At 33.8% G+C, this 12,868-nt stretch overlaps 1 protein-coding gene and 1 long non-coding RNA gene across 2 annotated transcripts; both read right to left on the bottom strand.

Moving 5' to 3' along the window:
• Window positions 1–2,287: 2,287 nt before the first annotated feature.
• LOC120163024 lies at window positions 2,288–3,166 on the bottom strand. Its single transcript, XR_005519607.1, has 3 exons — window positions 3,097–3,166; window positions 2,446–2,544; window positions 2,288–2,366 (listed from the first exon to the last, which is right to left on the bottom strand). It is a non-coding gene; the product is annotated as an uncharacterized LOC120163024 (long non-coding RNA).
• Window positions 3,167–4,054: 888 nt separating this feature from the next.
• Window positions 4,055–12,780, bottom strand: LOC120163144 (exocyst complex component SEC10b-like). The gene is made up of 21 exons (XM_039173140.1): window positions 12,713–12,780; window positions 12,063–12,131; window positions 11,347–11,601; window positions 11,190–11,264; window positions 10,812–10,913; window positions 10,640–10,690; window positions 10,460–10,565; window positions 10,093–10,203; window positions 9,693–9,784; window positions 9,402–9,561; window positions 9,241–9,317; window positions 9,020–9,118; window positions 8,832–8,922; window positions 8,441–8,526; window positions 8,184–8,357; window positions 7,703–7,756; window positions 7,502–7,630; window positions 7,316–7,408; window positions 7,072–7,218; window positions 6,701–6,798; window positions 4,055–4,130 (listed from the first exon to the last, which is right to left on the bottom strand). The coding sequence occupies exons 2-21, from the start codon at window positions 12,129–12,131 to the stop codon at window positions 4,055–4,057; spliced, it is 2,145 nt and encodes a 714-aa protein (XP_039029071.1). The 5' UTR covers window positions 12,713–12,780.
• Between the last annotated feature and the right edge of the window lie 88 nt (window positions 12,781–12,868).

The following is a 12,868-nucleotide window of genomic DNA, read 5'->3' as shown; positions in this document are numbered from 1 at the left end:
CGACGCGAAGCAAACATGGCTGCTGACTTTTAGCTAAGCTCTCCAGCGACAATGATGATGACCTCAAGATTTTTGACAGTGCTCCTACCGGTCTCCAGGCAATCTTAGACCGGGATGCAGTTGGACCTCCTTATATTCGCCTTTGTATATTCTCCTACCGTCTCATTTCAATTCGGGAAACAAATTATTATTTTTAAATTTATATTTATTTATTATATTTACAAAATGTATTGTAAAATATAGAAAAATTAAGATTGATTACATTTTACTAGTTAAACATGGAGATTAAAATTCTATATAAGAGTATAATATTACATCATAATTACACTTTTATGGAGTTATTATATGATGTGTAAACACTCTAAATACATATTTAAAAAATTAAGTAAATTGGGGGGAAAGAAAGATGTGTATATTCGTATAATATTTATTTTATATCATAAGTGTTTTTAAAGTATATATATGAGCTAGTATCAACTTACATAATATAAATTTTTTTTAGTTTTATACAGATATAAAACCATTAGATGAGTGAAATAGAATGATGAGATTAATGATTTTTTTTTCCATTGAATAACTTGTTCTTTCTCATTGTTAATCTCAATCGTCTATTTTCACTCATCCAATGGTCCTAAAAAGAAACTAAAAGATTTACAATGTAATTGGATCTTATCTCTCTTTCTATATATATATATGGGTTAAAATTTACTTACACAGTGCATTGTTAGTGTTAGTTTTCATTAAAATATTTTTTAGAACCACGTATAGAGAGTGAAAATAGAATGATGAGATAATGATTTTTTTCCATTGAATAACTTATTCATTTCTCATTGTTAATCTCAATCGTCTATTTTCACTCATCCAATGGTCCTAAAAAGAAAACTAAAAGATTTACAATGTAATTATCTCTTATCTCTCTCTTCTATATATATAGATATGATATATATAATATATACTTACACAGGTTGTTAGTGTTATTTTTCATTGAACTAAATATTTTTTTCATGGAATCATTATTTTATTGCCATTATACAGATACATCGTAAACAGCAATGGGAGAAGTAGAGATATGTTGGAATGCAATTAAGTGAACCAATGATATTGATTGAACCCAAAATTGAAATACAATTAGTTCAATTGATTGATTGAACCCAAAATTGAACATACAATTAGCTCAATCATCAATCCCATTATTAAAACATTGATCCTAACTCAAAAGCTTATTATGAAAATTGAATAGAAGTAGGGGGACAAAATGAATCTAATGTAGTTCCTCAATGGGATCAATAAGCTATAATCAGAACTCAACTGGACCATAAGGAACTTAGCCTGGATGCCAGTTTCGCGCTCTTGTAGTCGTCTCTAAGCTGAATAAACCTGAATAATTCAATACCCAATCAAACTAGCAACCTTCACAAACAAAATCACCTGATTTTTCATACCTAATAGATTCAGTTTGAAAATTCCAAAAGTTTTATTCTTTTAAGCCGATCTAATTAGTAGACTATCATTTATTATGAACTGCATATACTATTCTGAAGATAATTTGAAGTTACAAAATTGAAATTAATTAATAATTTGTGTTGATATGTTTTATTAAATTATCTTTTCATAAAACAAATGTATAGTTAACTTAAGGTCGGGTTATTTTTTTGTTTGGTTTGGTTGAGTGAATTCGTTGTTGAATTCTTTTTCTTTTTTTTTTTTATTTATTCTGATCAAATTTGATTGAGTTGGGTTGGTTGAGTAAGGAGCTTAGGTGAGCGTTTCCAGTTCAGGTCAAGTTTGATAGATGTGGTAGGACTGAATATGAGATGAAATAGATCGCAAACCACTCAATTTATTTGATACTCAACTTGAAAAGTTCATGGGCACCTAAAACAAAATTATATATTAATTTTTAAAAAATTAAATTATTAATAATATTTATTTATATGTTTTTTAAAATACAATATAAGATTTTCATGTACTTAAAGTTCAAGTTTGAATTCGAGTTCGAACTTCAACCAAATTAATTTTGAGATGTTTTGAATTCATTTTTTTCGAGCTCGAGTCAAGCTTCAATTTTTACTTTAAGTTCAAGTCAAGCTTGATAATTTTAAGCTCACAAGCTTTCGAGTTGAGTCGAGCTCAATAGTGCTCGAGCTTGACTCGTCTCATTTACAACCTACATGTAAAACTTCCACATGCATTTCAAGTGAAAATGTAGGGTTCTTCAGTTCATCCTGTTGCACTGCACAAAAATCACCTACCAGATAGTACAAGATGCAGATGATAGAACATTACCTTGAGCGTCTTTCCGGATACTCGGGGTACCTCAAAAAAAGAGGAGACTTTCAGGAGCAACAATAAACACATTGGCCAAGCTGAAGACAGTTCATCAGTAAAATTGTGACAAAAAAGAAAAATAAAATAGAGTTCCAGTGAATGAGTGCAATAACTTACATGCCAAGGAGTTCAAATTTCTCATCCACAGAAGGGGCATTAAAACTGCGCACAAATTCTCCATACTCTGTTATGTCACGCTTCAGTCTTAGTCCTCCACTGCAAACCAGTACACAAAATAAAATGACATGCAAACAAATATGCGGTAGTTATGCTGTGCGGCGGAAAAATCTAATGTTAATTTACGTGAGTTTTAATCTAAATGTTACTTGTCGACTCTAAAATGATTCAACCGAAAATGTTATATAGCGGCGAGTTTTAACTCAAAATATATTCTATCTACTCTAAAAATTACACAATTAGCAATAATTTCAATACAACCAAGAATGTTACATGAGTTTTTTTACGGTAACTTTTAATTTGTTATACAATTTACATAATTTGCTATGGAGACATAATATTTTCAGTATTAACCTAAAATAATACTCAATTTATTCTAAAGAGTTACACACTTGATAAATTTTTCCGTTACAACCAATTACATCATTTTTTTAACTTTAAATTAACCGGTTGTATTTTATACTCTCCACGATATGGACTACCACATCTACACAATTTTCTATGGTACACATTCAAAACCATATGCATAACTGTTGCTATTCCACTGTTCGAAAACAAACGGCCATTGGAAACTGAATCGAGGAAAAATACCTCGGATTAAAAGTGAACTTCATCCAATGATTAAGTAGTCCTTTGTACAAGTTATTTCCTGAAATGAATATGATCATTTACTTTCAAAATGTGGTATAAGAACTTATCAAAACAGTATAAATAACAAAAAAATATAATCGAAAAAAATGAATATACCACATGATCCTAATATGTCTGGAGCTTGAAAGGATATAGTGAAAAGATTTACATCACGTCTTGAGAGTAATGCCAATGATTAACGGGTCCTTTGAACAAATGATTAACTAGTCAGGTCAATCACATCTTGGGATAGGTATTGGTTGAAGAGCTTATTAAATATCCCTTCATCTCTTAAATGATCATCTTTGATCAAGGCCATAGGGTTGTTATCCTTATAGACCTAGAAGTTCTTACATCCATAGCCTTCTCCCTCATTCGAGAAGGCCTATAGAAATTGTTCTAACCAACTTTTGAGTCCAAACAATCAGTAAATGGTGGCACCATGGCCTATTATTTTCCAAGTTTCTATAGGAAATTTGTTTGAACTTGATAGTAGTACTAACTTCTATGTTTCACCACGATGTGTCCTTACATGGTGGCACCATGGCCTTTGATTCAACTGATACCTCCTTCACCAGTCGTCTAATACAACTAGCCATTTTACTACACATCAAACCAGATTCTAGCACATACCACACAAAACAAAAATGCTGAAAATTATCAAGGAATGCGTCACTTAAAAAAACTGTTTCAACTGAATGAATGAAGGATGAAACAACAAGTTTGTGTAATTGGTTTAAGGAAGTTCTTGATGTGTGAAAGGATCCCTGTATTCATAAACTGTAAAACAACAATCTTGCAAAGTGCAAGTAATTTGTTCAGCATTGATTGTTCGCAAAGTAAATTAGCAGACTCAAAGTCATGGAAATATCTAAACAATAGTCAAGGGAATACAAATATAAACACCATACCAGTTCAGTCAGAATGCTTGTTTGTTAAGACCCTCTAATGCAGTGAATGCAGCCTCGAGGACCCGAGAAAGATAAGCAACAACTCTAGACATGGAAAAGAAGACGAAAGAAAAGAAATTTAAAAAAAAAAAGAGATTGCATATTACATCAGCAAGGCTAAAGAAGAGATCTACAACATGAAACTGAATTTATTGAGTTCAATTATCAATTAGACACAAAGTGTAACATAAACGAAGCTACAGTTGGTGGAAACTGTTGTAGGCAAAGGTCTTGAATCATGTTTCAGAACCAGTCAGCTTCGCATCCGTTGAGTTTCTAATGCCGCCACAAGAGTTGACTAGAAGCTATATCACTTGGACTCGTGTGTAGTGTTGGATACAAGCTACGTCTAACATAGGTATGGTAAAAAAAATTCTTATTTATCCATGTATTTGAGGATCTGAAGAGGTCATGTTACACATAAGTGGATACAAGTACTTCAAGAAAATGAAGAGTTGTGGAGCTTATATTATTAACATTTATTACTTCAGTTTTATTAAATATAAAGATATTTTGATGGTGGTTAAGATTCTAAGTTTCCTTTACGTTTTAAATCTAGGACTAGGATTAAATTATCTTTGTAATCCTAATATAAAAACGTTGTAAAAATATTACAAACACAACTTAACGTTATCATTTTTTAAATTAAAAGAAAACTAGAGATTTCCTTGAACCCAAGTTTTTCTTGAGTTCCATCTTCTTTCTTAGTCGTTTGTTCAATCTTATTTCTTTTGATTGTTGCTGTTTTTGTTCTTACCCACATCAACATTGGTAATCATTCTCGTTGATCAAGGGTTTAAATAATATTTACTTTGAAGCCATGTTTTGGAATGGTAAAGGCTCCAAGAGGAAATCAGGGTCAAGAGATGAATTTGGTTGCAATTCGACGTGCAATAGAAGAATGTCACGTGCAATTCATGATATGCATGATAGGAATCGGTGGGAGTAGGACAAAGATTAAGAAGGTGCCAGATCAGTTTTGAAATACCAAAAGATAGTCAAGTTGAGGAATCTGATCTAGGAGATGAAGTAAACTTCCATGATTCTATCCTCATAAATCAGACGACCAATGGAAGACTACAGGTACGATTGACAGGTTGGCTCATGCCCTTGAACTAAACGGGGGCGGAATTAGGATTGAAGTTGTTGACTTTCATAGTAAGATGCATGCGAAAGATTATTTATATTGGGAAGCTAGTTTGGAGAATTATTTCAACTCGAAGATATTGAACTTCAATGGTGGAAGAGAATTGAAGAGCAACGTGCACGCCAAGACAAGGCAAAATTAGCACATGGGAGCACATGAAAGCAAAATTGCGTAAACAATTACTACTGCTGATTATGCAATGGAGTTATCTGAGAAGGTCCACTAGTTAAGGGAAAAGGGATTGTTGGTGGAAGGATACACTCGAATTTAACAATCTTTCTATTAGAGTTGGGTTGAATAGGGGAAATGACAGATAAAGTCTCACTATCTACCAGGATTAAATCTCTATCAAGAATGAGATGAGTGTGGTTTAATTATTCAACCTCGAAGACGTATGAAAACATGCTTTAATGGATGAAACACGTGTTTGGCTATATGGTGCAAGAAAGCTTGTGTTCGAAAGAATTGTAGTACAAAGAGGGGTTGGATCTGTCTAAATGTTAAAACAAAACAAACAGCCTTCGAAACCCATAGTGAGGCTTCTATGAATCGTGGTGGAGGAAACATGAGAAATCTTGAGATTGCTGAGTCAGACAGAACGTTTCTAAGACCGGTAGCAGCTCTCATTCATTGTTTTAATTTTGATTAAAAAGGACGTAGTACTTTCTTGTCCTAATGGTGACTTTAACCGAGATGGTAGAAGCGGAAGGACATTTTCCTAGACCCATTTATGATGAGTATGTCAAAGAGAAATGAAGAACGGTGTGTACCTGTTCAAGGAGAATCCTTGATGTTCGTAAAGTGTTGACAACATCAATCAAAGAAGAATGAGAGCTTCAGACTTATATCCTTTGAGGGTTTTGATGGGGTGTTCTTGAACTTTCAGATCAGATTCAACAACTTCCTAAAGAGAAGAATGAGGTTATTGAAGATGTGGATATATACAGAAGTCAAGTCTAGAAGGGTGATCAATATAGGAGATTTTTGGTGAATGTTTGATCAAACCAGCTAGTGAACGCACTTGGATTGCGGAAGAAGAACTGCAACAAGTTGATCCCAAAATTTATGCTAAAGACATGAAAGTTTTCTCACCAAAGTCTAGTTTTCCAAGTCGGGAAGAATGACAAATGAGCTTATACTATTATAATTATAAGTTTCATCAAATATTAGAGATACTTCTTATGATTAGGATTATAAGTTTCCTTTACGTTTTAAATCTAGGGCTAGGATTTAATTATCTTTGTAACCTTAGTATAAATAAGCTGTAAAAAATAAAAATATTACAACCACAACTTATTATTATTACTATTTTTGGATAAAAACAAAATTATATGTTTCCTTTAACCCTAAGTTTTTCTTGAGTTTCATCTTCTTTCCTACTCGTTTGTTTAGCGTTATTTCTTTTCATTACTTTTGTTTTTCTTCTTGCACACATCAAGTTGTAGAAGCATAAACTAGAAGAACAAACCTTGTGCAAGCATTTGTTGGACGATGATCATGAATCATTCCATCATCATTTGGTTGGTAATCAGCAGTCTTTTGTTCGGCTGTTAACAACCGCTCAACCTTCAATGGGGTTTCACCGAGATAATTACGATGGATAATAAAAGAAATGAAGACTAAATAAACAGGCACAATCTAATAGCTTGGAGAGAAAAAAAACATAGTGCTAAGAAAATATGGACAACAAGTGGGTGACGAAAAGAATAATCAAAAGATAACAAGACACTAGACATAGGAATGGAAGTCTAATCCTCCAATATAACAATTTTTTATTCAGTATATCTAACCCCATCCCTTCCCAAATGCTATTGCCCAGTAGAAGAGACCGAATCTTACCTCGGCCATCAAAGTGTCAATGCATTGCTGAAGCCCTTTATAAGCAGCACTCTCCGCGCTAGACATTGCAGTTGCCATTTCTTCACAAGCAGCAGCATGAGCACCATCCACAGGTAATAAGAGCCTAGATATAGAATTTGCAAAGTACTGCAGATGAAAGGTATGATTGATTTAAAATCATGAAATTGAATATTCTGTCATATGTGAACTTTGGTACAAGAAACAACCAAGACATTGAACATACTTGCTGAATTATGACCACACTACTGCCGGAATGTTGTACTGCGACCATGAAAGCTTTGAAACTGGTTTCACCAGCAGCTGCAGCAGCTTCTGCCTGTTCATTGATTAATTAGCCACCCTTATTTCCATTATTTTTCGTTAAATTGAAACTAAAAATGGATAAAATAAATGATAATCTGTTATGTACCTGAGAAGTAGCTGCAGCAGCCACCCTTCTACTAACACTTGTACCTATCACAAATCTTTCCCTCAAGCTTGCAGCTTCAGTCAAGCCATCTCTAGCCCGTTCAAGTCCATCTGTTATGTATTTGCTAACCTGAAAAATGAGACTAATTTAGTGCCCATGAAAAACATCTACTGGTTTGACATGCTTAATTAATCAACTTACTTGGTTGAGTAGGCAAGTGAACACTGCTCTAACATTGGCTGCAAGTGTAACTGGCTGTCAATGACATTGCAATAAATTAGTTGTTGATGACATTTAAGTCGTTATATATGGTTTCTATCACTCGACCCGTTTCCTTTTACCAAAAGCATCGTGTTTTATATTTCATATATTTAATCATGTCACTGTAACAATACTTAATGTACCAGCCATGGTGGTGGATAAGGCCATTGAATTGCATTGTTTCAAAGTTTTGAAACAAAATATTAGCGCACATGGAGGTTAAGGAACTCCTAGAATGCTAAGATTTAGACAATTTCAAGAGCAATATAGTTAATAGAAAAATTGGAAAGCCTCAATTTCTTCCCCTACAACCCCCTCTTAGGTGCTCATCAGCCCAGTGATTTCAGTCATGTCCCTTAGAATGCACAAAAATTGCACAGAACTAAGTGAACGTAACATCGGTCAGTGGATAAATTATTACCAACGAGGAAAATAATGTGCATCTGGATATTGCTTCTTCATTCCACTGCACAAACTCTGTTGCAGCTGCAACAGATATCTCCTGAGGGGAAGAAGCCGCTGAAGCCCCTTTAGAACGAACTATTGTTCCACTAGGCTCACAGACTCTCTGGCTTTCAACACGCAGTTCTTCCAACTGCATAGCATCACAGATGTTACAGGCTGCAACAATGAAGTAAATCAAGCATTGAATCTTTAGGAGATAAGCTAAATGCAAACCTTTGCTTGATACAGTTGCCTAAGAGAGGCTTTCTCATAGTCAGGATATTCATCCTTGTGAGAAGAAAAAAGAGACTCTGCAAGACCTGTAATAACAAGCAAATTTCTGATTTAGTCATAAAAGGAGCATAAAATAGCTATTGAGTGTAGTTACTTTCAATTCACATTTGTTTGAGTCACGTCAAATTTCTTGATTGTAAATTCATCCGACACAAGCGTTGTCTATTTTGGTCTATTTTTATTAAATCCCAGCAGTAGTTCCAAATAACCAACCCTAAACTGTCTAATTTAATCAAATAACAATTTATCTGATTCCTCCAGAAACGTGTTTAACATAAAAGGAATATGCACAACAATGTTATTTGCAAAGGATCTACTGTGATATTGTTACCTTCAACATCCAAATCACCACATCCAACGGCTCGCAGGTCTCTAGCAAGTTCTTGAGTCTTCTCATATGACACAGCTAACACTCTCAGATACTGAAGCCTCAAGTTGAATATGATATGAAGTCAGTCATCACTTCTACTTACCATTAAAATAAGGAGAAATGGGTGCATTTTCTATAAGTTTACTCACCAATAAAATTCCACCTTCCTCCATGGGACGGGGATGCGCAAGAGATGGTTTCTCCAATAATTTGTCCAAAAGAGAAGTAACTCGCTGCTCCAAAACTCGCTGAGAGTGACATAGCAAACCAGATATAATTAGAAAAAAAATTATTCAGAATGGTGCTGCTGCATATGCATGGAAAAAAATGCATCAATATGGGAACATGAAGAACATAATCATCAAGGCACCTGAACTAAGATTGACATAACATCATTAGGAGAAGGAAATACTGCCATAATTGTGGCAGCTTCTTTTCGTACAGTATCTGCAGGAGAAACAACATTAGATACAAGAACTCTGTTAATGAATTCAAGCCCTTCAGTTAACATATATTAACTAATCTCTTGACCTGTAATTTCTTTGTATAATTTAGAAAGACCACGGGAAATATAGTTAGGAGAAACTCGGTCGCCCAGAACTAAATTAGTGTCTGAATTCATCACTTCCACATCAATGAACATTGGCCGGGTTGCTACATAATGTTGCATGGCACTAGTGCCCCTGTTGAACTGCAATTTGTAGAACCAGATATTCCGAATTGATTAACATGACCGTTTCATAAATTTAAATAGCCTGCTTGAAATAGAATAAATTGATAAATGAATTACAATTTTATAGAGTGATATACAATTTATAATACCTGAGATAAAATTTTAGCACATTTGGACATGGTAGACAATTCCCTTCTCTGTGATGCAGCATCAAACCGAGCCAACAATCTGTTCTCCAGCTCTACAGAGATTCAGAAAAAAAGATAAAATCACATGGGAAACTTGATAAACTTGTCATGACATAATAGGCGAACCCATTAATAAGACAGAATTAGTGGATTATTTCCCTTCAAAATGTAATTCTAGAGCTTCCATAAAGGACCAGGATGATAAATGAACTTAGGTATAATGACTAGTTATTTTAGGTAACTAAAGTTTTTCATCAAAATTCCCCTCACAATACAAAAAGGTCGCTCATTAACTCTTTTACCACTCTCATAGATCATAAAGGCTTCAAACTAGAAGACTTTGATAAAACAGTTACCATACCATTGCAATACTCTTGAAGATTACCAACTGCAATTTCCAATCCTCTGCTGGCAGTTGTACCAGCTGTAACTGATGGCATAGCTCTTGTAATATCCTCCTCAGCAAACGATCCTACCGAAGATAAAAAAAAGTTGTTTATAAAGTAGTTTGAAGCATAAAAAATCATATTCCAAAATCTGTAGATAGAAATAAGTTGCCCATACTAAAATATCTTATAACTTGCCAAGTTAAAATTTTCAAACAGTTTTTACCCTATCAAATTCATTATTATCTCATGCAGTCACTCCTTTTCATGTACACATCTGGTAATAAAAAAGCTTGTGGGTTTGTGCAACAATTAAAACTTTACAAATTAAAGTCATCTTACGCAATTTCTGTGCAATTGACGCAGCCTCAGCAACACGGCTGTCATCAGAAAATAGAGGTGAAAGTTTCGTTAGATCGCCTGGGCTACTATTAAACTCCATCAGGTACTGCATGTAAGAAAATTGTGAAAGTGTTAATGCAATTTAAGCAATATATAGGACACAAAATAGACCAACAGTACCTTTACGAGCTCTATGGTTTGACTAGCAGTTTCACGCTGAGCATCTGCACTCTGAATACAAAAAGATAGCAAATAAATGCACTTAGGAAATGCTATCAAATTAGAAAAATGACAAGACCAACAAGTAGCAAATAAACCAGTTAGTGGTAGCTGAAATAATGAATAATCTTACCTGCAAATAATCTCCCACTTTTGCAGCAGTCTGCCCAACACTTGAAATACGTGAATCCAACCTTGCAAAACTGTTGAATAAGCCATCTACACCTTTTTCCAGCTGGAGATCCAAAATCATATTAGATTCATATTCACCTAAAACTTATAATTTTGAAAGATCTTAAAAAAATTATCGGATTTTTTACATTATGTCATGCTATGGTTCAAGCCAAGGTAAAAATGTGAATGCATTTTAAAACAAAAACAAGAAGAATTTATCCCAATATTCACTATAAAACTGTTGAAGTTTAGGCATGAAAGAAATAATTTCTTCTTTTATTGACATTTTTACTTGATGATTTAAAAGAAAAGGTATGAAGGAACTCTGCAAAATGACCTCAGTTAGTGTCTTCCGGTGCTTAGCATCTTCAGTAGAAACCTCTTTCTTGAGATTGTTGAGTTTTCCATCAATCTTTAACCAATATCAAGAATATTAAAAATTAATATGAATCCTACAGGATTCATCAAACCCATATTACAGATACAGAACACACCTGCTTGCGAAGTTCAATCAACTCTTTACAAGAATCCTTGAACAGTGATAATAAAGCATCTACTTCTGGAAATAGAGGTGCATTGAGTCCTTGCGCAACTTTTGTAGCATCAGAAGTTGTACGGGTATGTCCATTTGGCAGAGCATCAGTCCCTCCAATGCCGTGTCCATCTCCCGAATCTACTTCATCTTCGCGTAAAGACGGCAGGAGCTCATTAACCAAGTTGCCAAATAATGCATCAAACGAAAAATTACCCTGCCAATTGAATTTTGATCATAAACTTATATAATGAATTTAATGAGCAAAGTAAGACAGGCTATGACAATTTTTGTTTCAAACTATATTTAAGGGTTATTTGCATCAGACATCACCAAAATTATTGATTAGAATCTAAAGTGGTCTCTAAACTTGGAAACATTGTAATTGAGTTCTAAAATTATCACTAATATCCAAATCAGGTCTTTCCATTATCCAAAATTTTTTGCTATGACAATAAAATGTGTCGCAATTAGATGATGAAATGTGTCACCAACTAACATTTAATGAAAAGTGAACAAAATAGCAAATGGAAGGACATGATTGGAACAATACTGATAGTTTGAGATCCAATTAGAATGTTTTGAAGTTTAATAACTAATTTAGTATATGATCAACAATTTGGGAACATCTGGTGCAATTAACAATATATTGAATCATTTTGTAATTTGATTCATTACCTTAAAGTCATCAATGTTAAGGATGACAGGAAGATTGCTTGCAGAAGACGTTTTTGACCTCCTTTTCATCTATTGACGTAGATTAAATCAAACGAAATTAAGATAATATTGCAATTGAAGTTTTTGCCAATAGGCAAAACAGAAGCAACAACTTAATTTTGAGATAACAAAAGAAGAAAAACGAAGCATGCAAGGAAAATGTGATTAATTTAACCTATGCTAGGCCATAATAAAAATAATAACAATAACGTTTAAGCGAGGATAATGCAGTAACTAAATACTCCACTATCTCTAACTTGAGGCAGTAATTTAATTTCTTTAGAAACCCAAAATAAAATAATCTGTTTGTTGTCCTCCACATTCTCAACTACCAAATAGAAAGGAAAAAAAAGGAAACATGAAAGCTACCTCCAATTCGCATCTTAGTTACAATTCAGTAAATTTGAAACTAATTAGCATTCAAATGCAAGGTTAAGCACTGATATTCTTTCTGAACAGTCCATTGAAACATTTCAATTTACATGAATTCCCCATGCAATCTAATTCAGATCTACCTTATTTTTTCAAAGAGCAAAACCAAATGTAGCAGCATAAATGAGAAGAAAGCATTCTTTTCAATCTAATGGAATAAGAAAATGGAGAAGGATCACCTCAGTATTAGTTGAAGGAGCAAAATTTGGTCTTGACGAGACTGAAGACTGGCAGAGGAAAGTTTTGACAATTAAACAGAATCAGTAAATTAGAATGGCCAGAACAATTCTCAAAAATCAGGAAAAAGAGCATCAAAAGAAGGGAAAATAAAGCTA

Source organism: Hibiscus syriacus, unplaced genomic scaffold (assembly GCF_006381635.1).
Source record: "Hibiscus syriacus cultivar Baekdansim isolate YM2019G1 unplaced genomic scaffold, ASM638163v2 tig00111427_pilon, whole genome shotgun sequence".
Classification (NCBI taxonomy): Eukaryota; Viridiplantae; Streptophyta; class Magnoliopsida; order Malvales; family Malvaceae; genus Hibiscus; species Hibiscus syriacus.
The sequence above is the reverse complement of the archived record's forward strand: the minus strand, read 5'-3'. Positions and strand labels throughout refer to the sequence as shown.

Excerpts from the sequence above, each read along its gene's own strand:
- LOC120163144 (XM_039173140.1), bottom strand. The coding sequence starts at position 12,131 with ATGAAAAGGAGGTCAAAAACGTCTTCTGCAAGCAATCTTCCTGTCATC. Across the intron at positions 7,757-8,183 it reads GCACATTATTTTCCTCGTTG|CCAGTTACACTTGCAGCCAA; the intron begins GTAATAATTTAT and ends TGTCATTGACAG. Across the intron at positions 7,409-7,501 it reads CTGCTGCAGCTACTTCTCAG|GCAGAAGCTGCTGCAGCTGC; the intron begins GTACATAACAGA and ends ATCAATGAACAG.